The 20,325-nt window shown below is 32.9% G+C and overlaps 3 protein-coding genes and 2 pseudogenes across 3 annotated transcripts; 3 read left to right on the top strand and 2 right to left on the bottom strand.

Moving 5' to 3' along the window:
• Positions 1 to 1,998: 1,998 nt before the first annotated feature.
• Positions 1,999 to 3,581, bottom strand: LOC122571442 (chondroitin proteoglycan-2-like). Its single transcript, XM_043735185.1, has 2 exons — positions 3,441 to 3,581; positions 1,999 to 2,755 (listed from the first exon to the last, which is right to left on the bottom strand). Exons 1-2 carry the CDS (start codon positions 3,445 to 3,447, stop codon positions 2,214 to 2,216), a joined length of 549 nt encoding a protein of 182 aa, XP_043591120.1. The 5' UTR covers positions 3,448 to 3,581; the 3' UTR covers positions 1,999 to 2,213.
• Positions 3,582 to 9,794: 6,213 nt separating this feature from the next.
• Positions 9,795 to 10,611, top strand: LOC122570780 (peritrophin-1-like). Its single transcript, XM_043733621.1, has 2 exons — positions 9,795 to 9,939; positions 10,112 to 10,611. The coding sequence occupies exons 1-2, from the start codon at positions 9,933 to 9,935 to the stop codon at positions 10,438 to 10,440; spliced, it is 336 nt and encodes a 111-aa protein (XP_043589556.1). The 5' UTR covers positions 9,795 to 9,932; the 3' UTR covers positions 10,441 to 10,611.
• Positions 10,612 to 11,966: 1,355 nt separating this feature from the next.
• On the bottom strand, positions 11,967 to 13,959 carry LOC122570777 (flap endonuclease GEN-like). The gene is made up of 2 exons (XM_043733606.1): positions 13,393 to 13,959; positions 11,967 to 13,314 (listed from the first exon to the last, which is right to left on the bottom strand). The coding sequence occupies exons 1-2, from the start codon at positions 13,573 to 13,575 to the stop codon at positions 12,229 to 12,231; spliced, it is 1,269 nt and encodes a 422-aa protein (XP_043589541.1). The 5' UTR covers positions 13,576 to 13,959; the 3' UTR covers positions 11,967 to 12,228.
• A 1,047-nt stretch (positions 13,960 to 15,006) lies between these two features.
• Positions 15,007 to 15,679, top strand: LOC122568059 (annotated as a pseudogene).
• Positions 15,680 to 18,822: 3,143 nt separating this feature from the next.
• On the top strand, positions 18,823 to 19,481 carry LOC122568067 (annotated as a pseudogene).
• Positions 19,482 to 20,325: the final 844 nt, after the last annotated feature.

Below are 20,325 nucleotides of genomic sequence, written 5' to 3' on the forward strand. Positions count from 1 at the left end.
CTTCCATGCAGAAGTTTTTGAAATATTTAACGCGTCTTATCGATGACATTTTCAACGTTCAATTCGTTTGTTGCTCAACTTGCTAGCGAGATTTATTTAAACGCTCTTTTTAAATTTGATGCTCACATTTTTTTTACAAAGCATTTGGAACTCCATGCGAGACTTATTCCAGCTACGCAGGTGTCTATCTTATTTTAATGTTATAAAAGTATTTCTCGCGATAGTTACGCCGGACGAACATTCCATAAAAGATATTCCAAGTATCTTAAATAATTCGTGGAATTTAGTTCGCGTACGTTTAAACATAATTAAAATGATAAAAAAAATATCGATTGGTCGAGAAGAATTCGCTGAGCAAAATTTCCTTTCTAAGATGAATTGGTCTGTATTAATTAATTAATTAATTACCTTTATAAAAATATGAATTTGCATTAATATCAACTGTACTAAAAATATCGACTTCGCTGCATACATACGAAGATAATTACGCCTCTAAAATTTCGCATTTAGCATCGCTACAGCGATAATGTTTTCAATTTGATCGACCGAGATCCCTCACGTTTACGTTGTACATACGCTGACTTCTTTCATTTTTAAACTGAGAGAGATACAAAACAAGTGCACAATGAATTCATTTACTACCATGCATTCAAGTCATATTTCCTACACAAGATTGCCGTAACGGTCGAGAGAAGCCTGATCTTTTTTGAAGTTTCACAAGCGTGGAAATTGCCGAAGAAAACGAACGAAAGTTATACCGATGTTTTCGATTGCCTGGGAAAGTTTTAAACGACTTGCATTCCGTGAAACGTAAGCCGAACTTTTGGGACGCTTAATGATTCCACAGAATATTTCACGGATCCCTTTCTCTTTACTTTGCCAGTGATTACACTTTGCATCGAAATGATCCGCGACAGCAACGTTGAACTGTCCCAAACGTAAATCCTATCCAATTTCAATTAATGAGGAGAACGTTGGCCACCTCAATGTACTTACTTTTCTTTCTGTCAAATTAATTTGAGTTAATTGCATGATAAGTCTTCTAACGAATGTTTGTTCCGAATAGAAGAGATATGTATTCTTCTTTTCTTTCTTGACGCAGATACAGTGCGAACGCTATATAACTGATTGATTTTCGTTATCAATAAATTTTAGATAAGATAGAAAACAACAGTCTTTTCAGTACAAATCATTTATTGTTAATGGTTGCATATTATGCAGGGAACATGTCGAGTCCTCTCGATCGTATCTGTCATTACATTTTCGCGCGTTTCGAAAGACATGTCCCCTTTTCGAACAGTATCGTTAAGTTACTCGATCGTGCTTGGTTTATTGATATACACCTTACTTTTAAGAAAACTTCAAGAGGAAAATCCGGTGCGATTAAAATCAGGTGATCTAAGTGACTAGGTGATACCGCCAATGTAACTTGCGTACAATCATCATTATCGATGAATTACTTTGATAAGGAGTCGTTACGTACTGTTGTTACGTCGCCGACGATTACTAGATTCATCGGAGTATATCAATTCGTATGCTTTTTGTCGTCGAGTTTAATAATAGTTTCGGATCGCCGGTGATGTGTCCGCGATGCATAACGATTCAAAATGTTTAAAAAATTTTTTCTTGCTCTTGAAATACGTAACGCTTCAGAATTATTTTGCCACGCGTCCATAAAACATTTGTCAAAGCGGAACAAAAAGCGACGCGATGCGTCGTTCCATAATGGCGAAACTTTGAAATTAGTCAGTTACACATCGTGCAGCCTGTATAAAGAATTCCCCTTTCATCGAAAACATAAGAACTTTCATTTGTGAGATAAGAACTTCCTATTCTATTATTAAAAATAGTTGTTTATATTATTTACGTTATTAAAAACTTGAATGGCTACGTTGATGAAAATACAATCTCATTTAACGATAATTCGAAACGCGTCACAAATCAATTTTTAATCAAAAAGGTTTGAATAAAATATATTTAAATAAGTCGGAAACGGTATAGGCTTGTGATAGGTTAATTATATTTCATACATGATATCGGTCACTATAATACATAATAATGTGCAACTGCTCAAAACGTGTGTACAGGATTTTCAGATGGGACAATTTTAGACAAAAAGAGCGATTCTGAAACATCTCTTATAAATAATAACAATATATTATTGTATATATTTTATACAGTAAAGTCCGAGATACCTTCAAACTTCTGATTCTTTACTTATAAATAGGTAGTTCATCAGATTCTTCATTGGATTCGCTGGATTCGCTAGATGCTTCGCAAGGTTTTGCATTGGGTGTTTTGGATATTTTGATAACGTCTTCGTCGGATTCTTCGCTGGATTCTTTGCTGGGTTCTTTGCTGCGTTCTTTTCTGGGTTCTTTGCTGGGTTCTTTTCTGGGTTCTTTGCTGGGTTCTTTGCTGGGTTCTTTGCTGGGTTCCTCGATGGGTTCTTCGCTGGATTCTTCTCTGATTTCTTTGACAGGTACTTCATTGGGTTCTTCGCTGGGTGCTGGACTGGATGAAGGATTAATGGAACAGGTTACATTGTCTGCCCAATCGCAAACTCGTAATTCGGGGTTAAAGAGAAGTCCAGCAGAGCAATTCATTAAATATGCTACGCCACCGTCGCAGGCATAATAGGATGCGCAGTCATTTGGATTCGGAACTAAGACAACATCATCTTGATTGGATGGACATTCTGGAGTGGCAGAAACAAAGGCCAGAAAGACCGTAGCGAGGACTACCGTAAACATTGCTGAAAAATTTACCAATCGATATCGTTTAATATTGCATCCTGCAACTTATTAATATTTTACTTATAATTCTCAATGAGAATTGATTGTAAAATTTCATCCAAAAAAAAAAGAACTTATTAATATTACATTCAATTGAGAGTATTGAAACCGCCTATTTCGAACATCATTCTATAGCGATAAGCCTTGGAAAGTGAATTCACCTTTTTCCTAATAATTACAATTATTATTCCTAATACTCCCTATATTTGGCAACATGTTTGTCCTCTATAAATAACGATATGTTTTTTTTATAAATTTTCATAAATAAAAATTTGTAAATTCAATTCATTCTTTCTAAATTCAAAGTTAAACTATAGATCGGACCAATTGATGAATTTCTGAAGTTAGAACAGTACACTCATTTGCACAGTTGACGACGTCATGTGATGAAAATCACATTCCACGTCAGTTTAGTGAGTACACTTCCATACTTTTAAATATTGCAACAGTTGTAAGTAACAGAAGAATCAGGTGAATAAGAGATCGTTGGTAAATATTACATGTACGTAATGTACATATTAATACGTATTTATATAATATATATCGTACGACGTAACATATGTATTTCCTATAACTAAAATTCTATATTTAATTGGAGAACATACAAATTATAATTGAAGTTTGTTAAATAAAAAAGAAATTTACTTTTCATCTTGGCTTCGTAGAGTATTCTTTCTCTAGTCGTTGCTTCTTCGTGTCGTGACAGAAGTGATATGATTCCCTGACTAATTGTAAGATTGTGTCTTTCCTTTATATATTCTCAAAACATTTTTTTAATAGGTTATCGATGCATGCTGCAATCGCTTATCGGCATCCTGTGATAAGTACATGATGGTACGGTAATAGATATTCTACGAGCGCGTAGAACATATACTATAGGCAAACATAAAATGTTCTGTTCTTTTTTTTCTTTTAATGTCGCTACGTTTTATACGGCTCTTGTAACTATTCTATATGTTACAAATTTATATTATATTAATAGATTAGATTTATATTATTCGATAATCGGTGATCTTCTGTTCCCCGATATCGATATAGCTGATACAATAGAAACAATAATCTCCTTAGAAGGTAATTTTTATATTGACAGATTCCCGGGAAATTACGACCCCTAAAGTATGTTCATTGCTAAACGTATCTTAATCAATCGTCATTTTCAAACAATACATTGCAGCGGGACAAAATTGTGTAAGCAGAATGTATTCGGTTTAATATAAAAATTAAAATCATGTGCTTCATACCATATATTTCTATTGAACAATTTAAATTTGGTTTTCGATTCTCTGTAGATTTGAAAAAAGCTCTTGTATCATGTAGAACGATTCTTTCATATTGCATAAACCATAAACAATTACGAGTTTCTATCTCTTGTAGTTTCGGAAGATTTGAAAAGAAAATCAAATATTTATATTAAATATAGAAATAATATAAAGCAAAGTAAAATTTCAGATCCTTATTTCTTGACATTCTGTATGCACAATGGTAGTATAAGATGTGTTAATAATACAGCAGTTCTCGAATAACAGAACACATTTTTCTCTAGTTAAGCTTTTACGGTATCGGCTCTATCGTTTCCTTCTGCCTCGAGAGAATTAAGTATGTGTCTCGCTTAACCGATCGATAACAAATGAAAACGATAATTCAAAGCACACGATAAATTCTTCTCGGATAGAAATCTTTGTTTTTAGAGTTCTTATTGGATGCTGGTGAAAATATTATACGCGGATCGTGAAAGTTCCTTTAGTGGCAATTTCGTAAAATTCACTCGCGCTCGCCAGAGTTTTTTATCATCTTATTTCTACCGAAAACATTGATTAGTAATGGAAAATTATAATTTGTAACTTAAAAATTTCACGAGAAGTTCCACTCGAAGAATACCAGTGATATTCGATTGAAAGATCGATATATTAGAATATTAGTAAAAAAAATATCAATATTGAATTATGCAAGAGATACTGGACATATTTTCAGCTGTATTCTATGCAAGCATTTCATCCCAACACATATAATATTGTTTTAAAGAATTACCGAAGAATGAAAAAGTTCCAATCCCGTTAGTGAATCATAAGCGTAGTATTCAAAATTATCGCGATCATCTATCATCAACCGATTACACAAGAGCCGATTGTCGCTTCTTTATCTTCTATGTACTGTCAAATCAGATTCTTGTTCGCAAGAAATGCGAACACGCGTTAAATAAAGATTAACAAGTAATCACGTATACACGTATTCACGCATATAATCACTTACTTGCATAAACCATTATGTCTAAAAGCTAGGATTATGAAATAAAAATAGAATATTCCACTCGCTTGCCATTTTAACCGTACACAAGTTATTACTTGCAGAATAAAAAAAAATTGTGCAGAAAAGAATTAAATGGTTTCGAGGAAAGCACAATCCGATGTAATCGGATTTGTAGATTGTCATGTACAGGTCACATACATCTTTTCTAATGGAATCACAATTTTTAATGAAGCAGCAGCGAAACAGTACGTCATTTCCTACAAGAAAATATAAAACTATTTATGTCTAATAAAAATCATTGGCATAATGGACGACGCAAACATAAAAGCGCAAGTAACGTCGCTTTTATTTCACGCGACAATTTACACAAAATTTAACTACACCGAATTATACACCCTCTCGAAATCATCCGATTTCTGGAGTACTTTGTAATTATAGATTAAAATCGAACACTCTGTATAAGCATTTTGTGTACGGATCTTAAATTTCTGAAAGAATTTTTTCTCTGCTTATTGCACGTGTAATATCACCGTGTAGATTCTCTTCAAATATTTCCGTCGTTTCTCAATTAGTTTAGTTCTCACAGTCAGCTAAATACAAACTTTTACTTCGAATCTTAGAGATTTCTAGCGTGGCAGAAAAATGAAAAAAGTAGCACTTAGATCAACTAGATACTAAACTTACGACAGAATTCTATTTCTCAGCGTTGAAAGTCGCCGAGTTTATTTGTTCCATTTTACTTTTCGTGCAAGCGTTCCGCCAGAAATGTGTCGGTACGTGCGCAGACGTTAATTCGTGTTTCAATATTCGTCGGGAAAATGGAAAACCATGGAGAACGGTTTAAACTCCGCGGGATACGTATTCATAATGAAGATCGTACGACGATCCTACACAATTTCTCGCTGCACGTTACGTTGTTTCGCCAGTTTTTTGAGAAAAAGATGTTCCACAGTTTATAACGTAGCTGGGACAGATGGTGGCCGCACCACTACATCGCGGAAAGGCTAGTAAACCGAATTAGCGGCCACAAACTACAAAAACTTAGATAAAACAAAATTGCAACGGAGAATTATACAATTTGAGTTCACATAATTTCTATGCTCAAATCTTTTTCTCCGTTCTATTGGTATCTAAAATAGCAAATAACATATAGCAGTTTACGATAAAGTCCGAGTACTTTCGAGCGATAGTATATGCATTAGATTGTCCGAAAAGTGTCTTTCTTTCGCAGACGTGTTTCTTACTACAGTGCGCCTTCATATAAACGTGTAACCAAGTCTGCGAAATGTCGCGGTGTTTATCTCAACAAAACAAAATGGATCGTACGTAATTCGACAAAATAATGTAAAACAAAAAACATTGTGCGTCTATTATTTTCTCATAAAACGAAAGAAACTTTTCGGACAATCTAATATTATAATGGTATCTCGATGCATGGCTGTTAGGTTTAAGTTTCATATACTTCACTATTTATTGATTTCGTTTTATTTCCACGATTCTGTTCATATTCTGTCAGTTATGAATTAACGATTCTTTACATATGGAATATATATATGTAAAGAAATAAACGAATAAGCGAATAAATAAGGAAGTAGAGTTGTAAACAGTATATTATTTGGCAATTGATTAAAATTAATGATTCGACGTACATATGATTTTTATATCCTTTTTCGTTTTGCAATCCACACAAAGCATGACCTTTAATTTTAGATGCATTTAGAAACTTGCCACGTATAATCTATTTTTTTAAAGAATAACGAATAAAATGCAAGCCAGTTGCGATAGGTAATACAATTAATAAACGAAAGCATGCATCACGAACAATTTGTTTTTAATACCGTAGAAAAAGATCAATCAATTGTCCCTTGTTTCTTCATTTGTTGTTTATCTCTGTTGTGTTCGAACGAATATACAGACAAAATTCATGGAATCAACGTTGTCCTATTCGCGTGGTTTATTTGCGTATAAATTATTTCACTAAGTATTTATATAATGATCGAGAGTAGGTTAAAAATCGATAATGTTATAGAACAAAGTATAAAAAAGTGAAGTTCATCTTTTACAAAAACATGACACATCCTCCTTCTGATTTTAAGCAATCGATTTTCAAGTAGATCTCCTCGTCAGAATCGACGCCAAAGGTCTTTTTATGTTTGATACGTTTGTGAAGATTAATTTCATCGACGTTTTTTTTTTTTTTTTTAACGTATAATGTATTTCTGAAAGTTGTTTTCACTCAAGGTTCGCTATATTTCTGAAAGTTAGGTTCAACAATTGCAAAATCGTGCTTATTCTTACAGAGAAATTTTCCCGGGTAAAATTTGACGATTGAGAAAATTTTTTATTTGCTTAGTTTTTACGATTTTGGCTCGTATGTTTATTTGAGAAATTCTAATATACATTGTGGAGCTGTACATTATATTATGAAGCATCATGCGGTTCCGAAAAACGTTTCCAATAACGATAACAGTAAAACTGAGTAAGTCGTAAAGATAAACTTTACCTGGAAGTATAGAAACACAATCACTCGATCGATCAATCAAACACAGATCAATCAATTGCAATATTCTTTTGTTCTAGCGTACACGCTACATCATAATCAATGATTATGTACAGAATTAATATAACATTGTAAAATTAATATACACACTTTTATTTTTCAGCATTTTAGCGACTGCTTTTGTATAAAACTCATCGGAATATTGCTGCGATGTCTACTCGTTACAATAACAAAGTTGATTCCGTGAAATCTACTTTATGCTGTTTCCCATACAAAGTAGTCCAACTAGAAGTTAACTACCGAGGAAGTGCATTTCTTACAACTGATTTTACTCGCCAACCTCCCTCAACTTTCTCTGTTATTTTATGCCGCTCTAAAGTTGTTTATTTTAAGTCTTTTCATGCCTTATTATTAAATCTTGTTTCGCGTCTTCCTTTTTTCCTCTCAGGAATTTCATTTACTTTCAGTAATCTTGTCTCTTTGTTCTATTCAAATCATTCGTCTGTTTTATTGCGTGCACGTGACTTTGTCCAATCTTCATAACTTCTTATTGTTTATAAGCATTAAGCTCGCGATGAATATTTCATTATTTCATTTACAATCTTAAAACGCTATCGTTTCCTCGATGCAATCGTTTAGCGTTCGTTGAACCGAAAATTTGACGAGCGTTTCTATATCGAATTACTTTGAGCTTTCGATGATTAATGATATTGACGTCTCCATTTTGTGCTATACGAATCGACTCTTTCAACGACATTATAAATTTGAAGATGATAAATGTCACAGAATGAACTTAAATATTTGTCAATTAGTAAACCTTAAAGGATAAAATTTCACCCCATGTAAATATTATATTACCTAATGTTATGACGTTTTCTATTGTATATATAATATATAATAATATATAATAATATACAGATATGATGTTATCGTCACAATGTTACTTTCGACCAGTGCAGGTAACAACTTTTCTACTTTCCTTTGTTATTGAATAATTATAAAACATTAAACTCTACTTATCCGACTTTTATCTTAAAATAAAGAAGATCCACTGGGATGAAATTTCATTCACGATAGTATTAATGTGACTTCCTAAAATGATTAGAACTTTTAAATTGTAGTATTAGATAATTCGTGACGCGTAATGGACCACTGACAATACTAGAGAGATACAAAATGAATTCTTATCATACTAAATATAGTAAGATAAAATATTACCATGATAAAAATATTCTACAAGCAAATTATAAGACGAAGGAGTAAACATATATTCGACTCCAGGAAGAAAATAAAAGAAAAGCGATCTTTCATTAAATTTCTTTCGCCTGTTGTCCCGTTTTCGAAAAAATCGAATTTGAAAATTCATAGCGTATGTCAGATTAACTCTAGACTCACATGTTTCAAACTTGTGTTCCCCAAAACGAGTGCATAGACGAAAACGAGGACATTAACATATTCACTAACGTTGATTTGATTTGATACGTAAGATAATCTAATTTATAGACTTTTCTACTCTCTGTTAACATAATTTATGCCACAAATGTCAAACGAAAAAATCGTTTGATAAGTTTTGCTACTTATCATTCGTAAATCCTGTTGCATCTTTTCTTTATTTTGCTGTACTTTTCATTTATCATTTATAATAGATAGTTTATTGTTTGCATAAGCGTGTTATTCTATCTAATTCTACAATAGTAACATAAGATACCTTCCAATTTTGGACAATTAAAGGCAATAGAAGTAATTATTTAAAAATGATTGCGAATAAAAAGATTGTCTGCTCCAAGCAAAAAGTTGATAAAATTTTAGTGCAAAGTAATATCTTAAGATCTTTATTTAACATACCTTTAAAAACGGAATATTTATTGATGTTTTGTTCGATATATTTGACGTTTGTTTCTCCAAGTGTCGAAAATTACTTTCAATGAAGAACGATTCCTTCGCTATATTATACTTGTATCTTTAGATCAAGAAAAGTGTAACGCCGGTCGACAACTTTGAACATTAAACAGTAAAAAGTAAAAATTTAATACATAAAGCATCTTGCGCTTCGACATACGAACTAATACATTAATGTTACGTTAGAATTACATATTAGCTCAATTAGAAGTGTAAATATTATGTTGATCTTTCTCTGACAAGAGAACGGTATGATTAGAAACTACCTTGACAACTAATGACTGTATGTTACGGCCGCTCCTACAATTTTCAATTTTTGATTGTAGTGTTATCACGACACGTTAATATTAATAACCAATTATATACTTGCTTTTTCATAGTCTATCATAAAAAATGTATAACTGACGGATATATAAAGAGAAAGGCTGGCTTGATCGTCATAACGACAGCACTGTGGAAGATACTAGAACACAGAACTCTTCAAAGAAAAAATGAAAGGTACGATAGTTTTGGTTTTAGTTTAATTTAGTTCACCTTAAGATTGATTGGACAAAGAGTAAATTTGGATTTGTTACCAAATATCTTTTCCTCGTCGATATTTCTGTCCTAATCTTAATTTTGTAAGTTACTACGTACGATACTAATTAAAAGTGTTTCATAATTATTTTAGCAATATTTGTGGTTGCACTTTCCGCTCTTTTGGTGGCGTTTGCTTCAACTACTCCACCACCTGAATGTCCCGATGAAAATGATAGCGAAGAAGATGTTGCCTTGTTTCCAAATCCAGACGATTGCACAAGCTATTATGTCTGCATTAGAGACCAACCATTGTTGATGCAATGCCACCAAGGACTTGAATATAACCCGGCAATAAGAATATGCGACTGGCCAAAGAAAAATGCCACCTGTAAACGTCGGCCTGTACAACCACCACATCCACCACACACTTCCCCAACCAAATCAGCAAAACATGTTGATATCGGCCGCATACCAGTATGAATAACAGTATAGATCGATCCAGAGTGACACCGACCGGAATAATATGCAAACATAATTTGTGCGAATAGAATGGCATGTTGAATTTGAAAATATTAATACACAGTAATGTAAACAATATAATGTAGATTGATAACGTGGCAATTATAGGCAATAAAAAAGCATAAAAATTGACGAATATTTTATTAACTGTCATTTGTTTAAATTTAACGTGACAATTACATATGGCAATTCGATTACATTGCTGATTACATAATTGTAAATGTGTCAATAGAACCGAAAGTGGACTGATGATATAGATATAAAAGTCTATACGGTGTAGAAAAAAGACTCATATAGCCAATGCTGCGACTATTTCTTCGATGGGAACGTCTAAATAACGATAAGAACATGTAAATTATCCGTACCTATCGTCAATAATCATCAGTCAGTTCAAATTTCATAACTATACGACTCGCGGATCTTCTTGTGAATCAGTTTCTGGACCTCGTACGTGGTGACAATTTCAGTATGTGCTTGTTATTAGCCGATGTCATAAATGCTCTTCATCATGACAACGCACCACTGCCACACATTGCTCGCTTTGCCAGTTTCTTGCACGTTTTAATATTACAATCCTTGATTACGCGCCCTATCTTCCGGATCCAGCGCCGTGCAACAGTTTAGTATTCCCCAAAGTTAAGAATACCATACAGGGACAGTATTTTGGGGATTAAAAACGATACAAATAGGAAGCAACGTAGATGTTAAAGCCCATTTGACACGGAGAACGGCAGCACCGTTTTACGTAATGGAGAGGACACAGGATGAAGCGCTAAAGGCTAATACTTTGAAGCTGACAATATAGATGTTGACGAAGTTTCCAACGAATCATTTTTATTAGTTTCCACGAACTTTCTTTCCACACTTCGTATATTTCCAATACCTTTTCAATACTACTTCTAATGTAGTTTACACAATTAGATTAACATATAGTCTCCAGTCACCTAATTAAGCTTGAGTAGTGTAAATAATCCCTCGATTATTCCTTCAGCAGAGATTTCTTTTATTAACGAATAAACCACTTGAGTATCCTCTTGAACTAGAGTATCGTATGCAGATACTCTCACTGGCAATAAAATTAAATTATTTGCAACTTAAAAAGTAAACTTCAAACGACATTTCTGAATCCGAAGGTTTCTCATTGTCCTAATGTCTAGAAACATGATACCTCCTAAATATCATCTCCTCTTTTTTTGAATACCAAGTAAATATAATGTTTTTATAAGTACGTATGTATCTACACAAAAGTTGAATCTTAATATGTAAAAACGTGTAGCGCGTCTTATCATTATCTTTATGTTAAGAAACTATATATAAGTCCTTTATATCATTATTACATACTTATAGTGTTTAAAAAATGTAATGAAATATACATATAAATTTGGTTTATCATTTTATTATTTACATAAATATGAAGATGAGTTTCTTAACGTTGAGAAATTATACTGACATTTTATATGGTAAATTATATTATATCGTAGTAAATTTATATCGTGGTAAGACTCTTATATAGTAATTTATATCGAATTTATAAGAAAATATAAGATTTAAAATAATAACGACTTAGTTACTTAGAAATACGAAAGATCTTTTAAAATTATGTATAACATATTGTGTATGTGCACAAATACTAAAATATGAAGGCAATCAATGGTATTTTATACTTGTTCTGGTATCTTGTTTTAGTAACCAATTGCATTACGCATTAAATGCATCAATCACGTAAAGAAACGCACTTCGTATTAAATGCTACGTGAGAAATTGTGTTTCCGGGTCGGTATCATTCATAAGATCATCAAATCCAAGACTAAATCTATCGTTTATTAGCGTAGAAGTTCTTTGAAGCCTTCTCTTCGGTTTCTCGCAATTTATTCTGTGATTAAGAGGAATATAGGATTCATTTATATCAGAAAATTCATCAACTGATTGATTATGAACTACATCATTTCTGAAACATTGATCAGAGTTCGTTTCAAAATTAACTATGTCGTCAACTATTTTCACATCTTCAGTGTCTTTTTCACATAAATTATTTTCATCTTTAGATGTTTGCACATTTTCCGAAACATTGAATTTGAAGACCCTTTGATTACATATATTGTCTATTATCTCTGACATGTTTACATCATGATCATCGTTCTCGTCAATAAAATCATCCGGTGAAAGTTCATTAAACATTCTATCCAATGTATTATTTAATTTTGAATTGATATTCTCTAATTGTAATACTTTTTCGAACTGAGGACCGCGTTTAACTTTATCACTTCTTTNTCTTATTGGCGTAATACTCATCCTCCGGAAAGATTCTTCTAAAGACGTAGGATCATTTTTGGAAATAAATTCATCAATTTTTCTATTATTTTCTGTTTTTGCATTTCTCTTCTGGCGCCTTTTTTCTGCTTTACGTTTTTTATCACTAGCATCTGTATCGTTTTGTATTTTCTTTTTATTCGGTCGTTTCTTTGTTTTCACATTTTTTGCATTTTCAAATGCCTCAACTAATTCTGGATAACATTTCTGTACTGCAGTTTGTGGCTCAATGCTTGTCAATTCAGGTAGAATATCTGCATCATTATCACTCACATTATCTAATGCAATATATTCTTTTAATCTTTTTATCGTACTATGATCAGTCTTCCAAATAATTTCGTAACTCGCAACAGACCTAATATTCCGAACTTTCTTTATTGCTTCAGGTATGTATAAATCGAGCATTGTTAGACGGTTGTCTGCAGAAATACCTGGAAGGTGTACAAGTTGCCAACGAGTCACTAGAGGAAATATCTTCTCAAATGCATATTGTGGTTCCCAAGATAAATATCGTTCCATGAAATCCTAACATAAATCGATTAATAGTATAAGTTTAATAAGAATAAATAAAGTAAACTTATAAAGTTTTATATTAAAACTTACTATGAATTCATTCACTTGCGGTTGTTTCCACTGAATATCTATTTTTGCAGGTACTGAAGCTTTTTTAATAAGAAATTCATCTATTAATTCTTGGTTTGGAAAATCTTCAATAAGAAGAGCTTTTTTTCGTAAAGCAATTTCATTCAATAATAAAGCTCTTTTCTCTCTACAAAGGTATATCATAAAAAAAAATATAAATATGCTAGATAAATATGTTTCATAATAATAATAATATAACAAGCGTACTGGAATGAAATTTTATTCACGATAGTATTAATGTGACTTCCTAAAATGATTAGACTTTTAAATTGTAGTATTAGATAATTCGTGACGCGTAATGGACCATTGACAATACTAGAGAGATACAAAATGAATTCTTATCATACTAAATATAGTAAGATAAAATATTACCATGATAAAAATATTCTACAAGCAAATTATAAGACGAAGGAGTAAACATACATTCGACTCCAGGAAGAAAATAAAAGAAAAGCGATCTTTCATTAAATGTCTTTCGTCTGTTGTCCCGTTTTCGAAAAAATCGAATTTGAAAATTTTTAACGTATGTCAGATTAACTCTAGACTCACATGTTTCAAACTTGTGTTCCCCAAAACGAGTGCATAGACGAAAACAAGGACATGAATATATTCACTAACGTTGATTTGATTTGATATCCAAGGTAATCTAATTTATAGACTTTTTCTACTCTCTGTTAACAACCATAATTTATGCCACAAATGTCAAACGAAAAAATCATTTGTCAAGTTATGCTACTTATCATTCGTAAATCCTGTTGCATGTTTTCATTATTTTGTTATACTTTTATGTTTCATTTACCATTTATAATAGTTTATTGTTTGCATAAGCGTGTTATTCTATCGAATTCTACAATAGTAACATAAGATACCTTCCAATTTTGGACAATTAAAGGCAATAGAAGTAATTATTTAAAAATGATTACGAAAAAGATTCTCTGCTTTAAGCGAAAATTTAATAAAATTTTAGTACAAATTAATATCTTGATATCTTTATTTTTCTCGGTAACATTATCAACTTTATTAATTAACGTTCCTTTAAAAACGAAATATCCATTGATATTTTATTCGATATACTTGACATTTGTTTCTCCAAGTGTTGAAAATTACTTTTAATGAAGGACAATTCCTTCGTTATATTATACTTGTATCTTTAGATTAAGAAAAATGTAACGCCGGTCGACAACTTTGATCATTAAACTGTAAAAAGTAAAAATTTAATACATAGAGCATTTTGCGCTTCGACATACGAACTAATACATTAATGTTACATTAAAATTACATATTAGCTCAATTAGAAGTGTAAATATTATATCGATCTTTCTCCGACAAGAGAACGGTATGATTAGAAACTACATTGACAACTAATGACTGTATGTTACGGCCGCTCCTACAATTTTCAATTTTTGATTGTAGTGTTATCACGACACGTTAATATTAATAACCAATTATATACTTGCTTTTTGATAGTCCATCATAAAAAATGTATAACTGACGGATATATAAAGAGAAAGGCTGGCTTGATCGTCATAACAACAGTGTGGAAGATCCTAGAACACAGAACTCTTCAAAGGAAAAATGAAAGGTAAGATAGTTTTGGTTTTAGTTTAGTTTAGTTCACCTTAAGATTGATTGGACAAAGAGTAAATTTGGATTTGTTACCAAATATCTTTACCTCGTCGATATTTCTGTCCTAATCTTAATTTTGTAAGTTACTACGTACGATACTAATTAAAAGTGTTTCATAATTATTTTAGCAATATTTGTGGTTGCACTTACCGCTCTTTTNGGTGGCGTTTGCTTCAACTACTCCACCACCTGACTGTTCCAATGGTAGCATACAAAACGCTGTCTTCTTACCGAATCCAGACGACTGCACAACCTTCTATCAGTGCGATAGAGACGAACCGCTGTTGATGCGTTGCAACGAAGGACTTGAATTTAACCCGAAATTAAAAGTATGTGATTGGCCTAAGAAAGTTGTCAAGTGCAATCGTCGCCCTGCAACGTCACCAGCTGCTCCAGATACTACCACACTAGAACCAGCAATTGTTACTGCTACCCCTGACAATGCACCAGTGGAAGTAACAGTATAGATCCAGAGTGACACCGACCTGAATAATATGCAATCATAATTTGTTCGAATAGTACAGCATGTTGAATATTAAAATTTTAAGACACAATAATGTAAACAATATAATGTAGATTTATAATTTGGCAATTACGGGCAATAAAAAAGCATACTAATTAACCAATATTTCATTCAATATTTCATCGTTAAATTTGATTAAATTTAACGTGCCAATTACATATGGCAATTTGATGAAGTAATTGACTACGTAATTTGTAAAAATGTTAATAGAACCGAAAATGAACTGATTATGTAGATATGCAATTTCTATACGGTGTAGAAAAGACTTATATAGCCAACGCTGCGAGTATTTCTTCGATGGGAACGTCTAAGTAACACTAAGAACATGTAAATTATGGCCGTACCTATCATCAATAATCGTCAGTCGTAACTACACGACTCGCGGACCTTCTTGTGGACTAATTTCTGGACCTCGTGCGCAGTGACAATTTCAGTACGTGCTTCATCATGACAATGCACCACCGCCACACATCGCTCGCTGTTTGCCAGTTTCTTGCACGTTTCAATGTTACAATCCTTGATTACCCGCTTAATATTCCGGATCTCGTTCCCTGCAACAGTTTACTATTTCCCAAAGTTAAAAATACCATACAGGGACAGTATTTTAGGGATTAAAAATGATACAAATAGGAAGCAATGTGGATGCTAAAGCCCACTTGAAACGGGAAACCGCAGCAGTGTTTTACGCAATGGAGAGGATACTGGATTAAGTGCTGGGGGGTAATACTTTGAAGGTGACTGTTGCGAATTACCAACTAGGTGACGATCAGTCAGGTTGCAACTGGTTGGTTGATGTCGCGACCCTTGAACGCTATTAACGCTCAAGGTGGATGTAGATTAAAGATGTCTATTAAGCTTGTGTTTAGTAGTTTATTTGAACTGTTTAGTATACATGGAAGAATATAAACTATACGTAACGGTGTTAAACTTAGGCCAGTACGTGATGAGTCTATGTGAAGAGTCTCGCGCTTGATGACTGTCGAGCTTACATTCTAACTGTCCGTCTAGGGGGTCTGTTTTTGTTAATATTTCCTGTGAATCTATTCTATCCAATTCTGTGACAATCGAACTGTCCTTGGCGTCTCTCATGTAGTGCATTTTGTGCGTACATGCTCGAGGGTGTGTAGCGTAACGTCCTGGTTTAGTGTTCCGTTGTCATCGGGTGTTGAAGTTTAGGACACGTGGTTCACTTTAGAGCGGACCCATTGAGCACTTAGGGTGTCACTTAGTCTCTACTCGAAAATGGTATCCTGTTGGGTGTAGGCATCCACATGTTATTTAGCAATTAAATTAGAAAAATTTATCAAATGTCCAGCTGGACAAATTGTAAAGTAAAAATTAAATAATAATAAAAAAAACAACCTCTTGACGATGTCGGTTTTGCAAATATTACAACTTGCGAGGTGAGAATCTTCAACTTCCCAAAAAGAGCAGAAGTGCTGTCCGTGTCATAAACTGAGTATCACCCAAAATCTCGAACAATGAGAGTATAGATTTTGACGAAGATTCAAACAAATAATTTTTATTAATTCTTTCCACGAATCTTCTTTCCACACCTCATACTTTTCCAATACTTCTTCAATGCTACTTCTAATACAGTTTACATAATTAGGTTAACATGTAGCCTCCAATCACATAATTAAATTTGAATAATGTGAATAACCGTTCGATGATTTCTTAAGTAGAGATTTCGTTTATTAATGGATAAACCACTTGAGTATCCTCTTGAACTATAGTATCGCATGAAGATACTTTCGCCGGAAATGAAATGAAATTATTTGCAACTTAAAAAGTAAGCTCCAAGCGACATTTCTGTATCGGAAGGTTTCTCATTGTTCTAATGTCTAGAAACATAGTGCCTTATAAATATCATCCCCTATTTTTTTGGACACCACGTAAATATCATGAAGTTTTTATATGTACATATGCACCTACACAGAAGTTGAATCTTAATATGTAAAAACGTGTAGCGCATCTACTCGCTAATTGATGTGAATATAAATTTTACTACACAACACGAAAACTTGAATCTATTTCGTTGTATGGGACGAGTTTATTGTTCTTTACAACTGTTTGCTGGTCGTTGTCAGATAGGTCTATTTTGTGCTGAACAACGGCTTAACACGAACTCCTGTATTTCTCATCATACGTCATATATATATATACATATCTTTATGTATAAACTAGAGAATAGTTATCTACGTTTCAACTATACGATGTACATAATAATATACTATTTATTTTTACTACCCATTATATGTAAGTTTGTTAATAATGTTTTTATTGTAACTACAGTGTATATATGACATTATTAAATTGGACGCAGCACATAAAATGCTGCAGAACGTGCAAGACGTATATATAATCGTATACATTTTAACGGATCAACTGTTTTTGTTTAATTCGCATCGTTTTGTTTAGGTACTTTGGTATGTATTTAATGTGTCATTAATAATAATTGGTCTCTATAATTATAGATATCAAATGAATGCAACAGCCAGGCCAATACAGACTGATAAACGCCTGTGTCTAAATAATTTTACATGTACGCCTTTGATATTTAGTATTGTAGTAATTTATACAGATTATTTTTATTTTGACCCGCAATATATGAGTGCTTTATTTCATTATTACATAATTACAGTATTTAGAAAATGCAATAAAATATGCATATATAGTATTACAAGATATTCAATTAAAAAGACGATATCAGAAGATATATTTAAAAATATATAATCTATTTACAACGTATTTGACGTGTGTCTCTCCAAGCGTTGAAAATTACTTTTAATGAAGGACAGTTCCTTTGTTATATTATACTTGTATCTTTAGATTAAGAAAAGTGTAACGGCGGAAAACAACTTTGAACACTGAGCTATGAAAGGTAAAAATTAAATACGTAAAGCATTTTGCGCTTCGGTATACAAACTAATACATTAATGTTACGTTACAATTACATATTAGCTCAATTAGAAGTGTAAATATTATCTCGATATTTCTCTAAACAGAGAACGATATGATTAGAAACGACATTGACAACTAATGGCTGCATGTTACGCTCCAATTTTTGACCATAGTGTTATCACGACACGTTAAGATTAAGAATCAATCATATACTTGCTTTTTCATAGTCTATCATAAAAAATGTATAACTGACGGATATATAAATAGAAAGGCAGGCCTGATCGTCATAACGATAACAGTGTGGAAGATACTAGAACACAGAATTCTTCAAAGAAAAAATGAAAGGTACGATAGTTTTGGTTTTAGTTTAGTTTAGTTCACCTTAAGATTGATTGGACAAAGAGTAAATTTGGATTTGTTACCAAATATCTTTACCTCGTCGATATTTCTGTCCTAATCTTAATTTTGTAAGTTACTACGTACGATACTAATTAAAAGTGTTTCATAATTATTTTAGCAATATTTGTGGTTGCACTTACCGCTCTTTTNGGTGGCGTTTGCTTCAACTACTCCACCACCTGAATGTCCCAATAATGAAGAAGAAGATGTTGCCCTGTTTCCGAATCCAGACGATTGCACAACCTATTATTCCTGCATTAGAGAGACACCGGTGTTAATGCGATGCAACGAAGGACTTGAATTTAACCCGGAATTAAGAGTATGCGACTGGCCAAAGAAAAATGCAACCTGCAAACGCCGCCCTTCGAGACCACCACATCCACCACACAGTACCCCATCCACACCAGCAGATATCACAACGACAAGCACCAATAGCAGTGTAGATGCAGAGTGACACCGACCTGAATAATATGCAATCATAATTTGTTCGAATAGCATGGCATGTTGAAAATGAAAATTTTACAACACAATAACGTAAAAAATATAATATACATTGCTAATGTAGCAATTATAGGCAATAAAAAAGCATAAAAATTAACAAATACTTCATTAATTGTCATTTGTATAAATTTAATGTGACAATTACATATGACAATTCGATTACATTGCTTATTACGTAATGTGTCAGTAGAACCGAAAATGAACTGATGATATATATAAGTTCTATACGCTGTAGAAAAGACTCATATAGTCAACGCTGTGACTATTTCTTCGATTGGTACGTCTAAGTAACGATAAGAACATTTAAGTTGTAGCCGTATTTTCTCGTGTACCGGTTTCTGGACCTTGTACACAGTGATAATTTTAGTACGCCCTTGTTATTAGCCGATGTCATAAATGTTCTCCGTCATGGCAACGCATCGTCCTCACACTTCTCTCGCTGTTTCACAGTTTCTTGCACGTTTTAATGTTTCAATTCTTGATTACTCGCTTAATATTCCGGATCTCGCTCCGTGCAACAGTTTACTATTCCCCAAAGTTAAAGATACCATACAGGGACAGTATTTTGGGGCTTAAAAACGATACAAATAGGAAACAACATAGATGTTAAAGCCCGCTTGAAACAGGGAACCACAGCACTGTTTTACGCAATGGAGAGGACACTGGATTAAGTGCTAAAGGGTAATACTTTGAAGCTGACAATATAGATGTTGACGAATTTCACCTAATTTAAACTCGAGTAGTGTGAATAATCCCTCGATGATCCCTTCAGCAGAGATTTCTTTTATTAACGAATAAACCACTTGAGTATCCTCTTGAACTAGAGTATCGTATGCAGATACTCTCACTGGCAATAAAATTAAATTATTTACAACTTAGAAAGTAAGCTCCAAACGACATTTCTGTACCCAAAGGTTTCTCATTATCCTAATTTCTAAAAA

The sequence above is a fragment of the Bombus pyrosoma genome, linkage group LG1 (genome assembly GCF_014825855.1).
Source record: "Bombus pyrosoma isolate SC7728 linkage group LG1, ASM1482585v1, whole genome shotgun sequence".
NCBI lineage: Eukaryota > Metazoa > Arthropoda > Insecta > Hymenoptera > Apidae > Bombus > Bombus pyrosoma.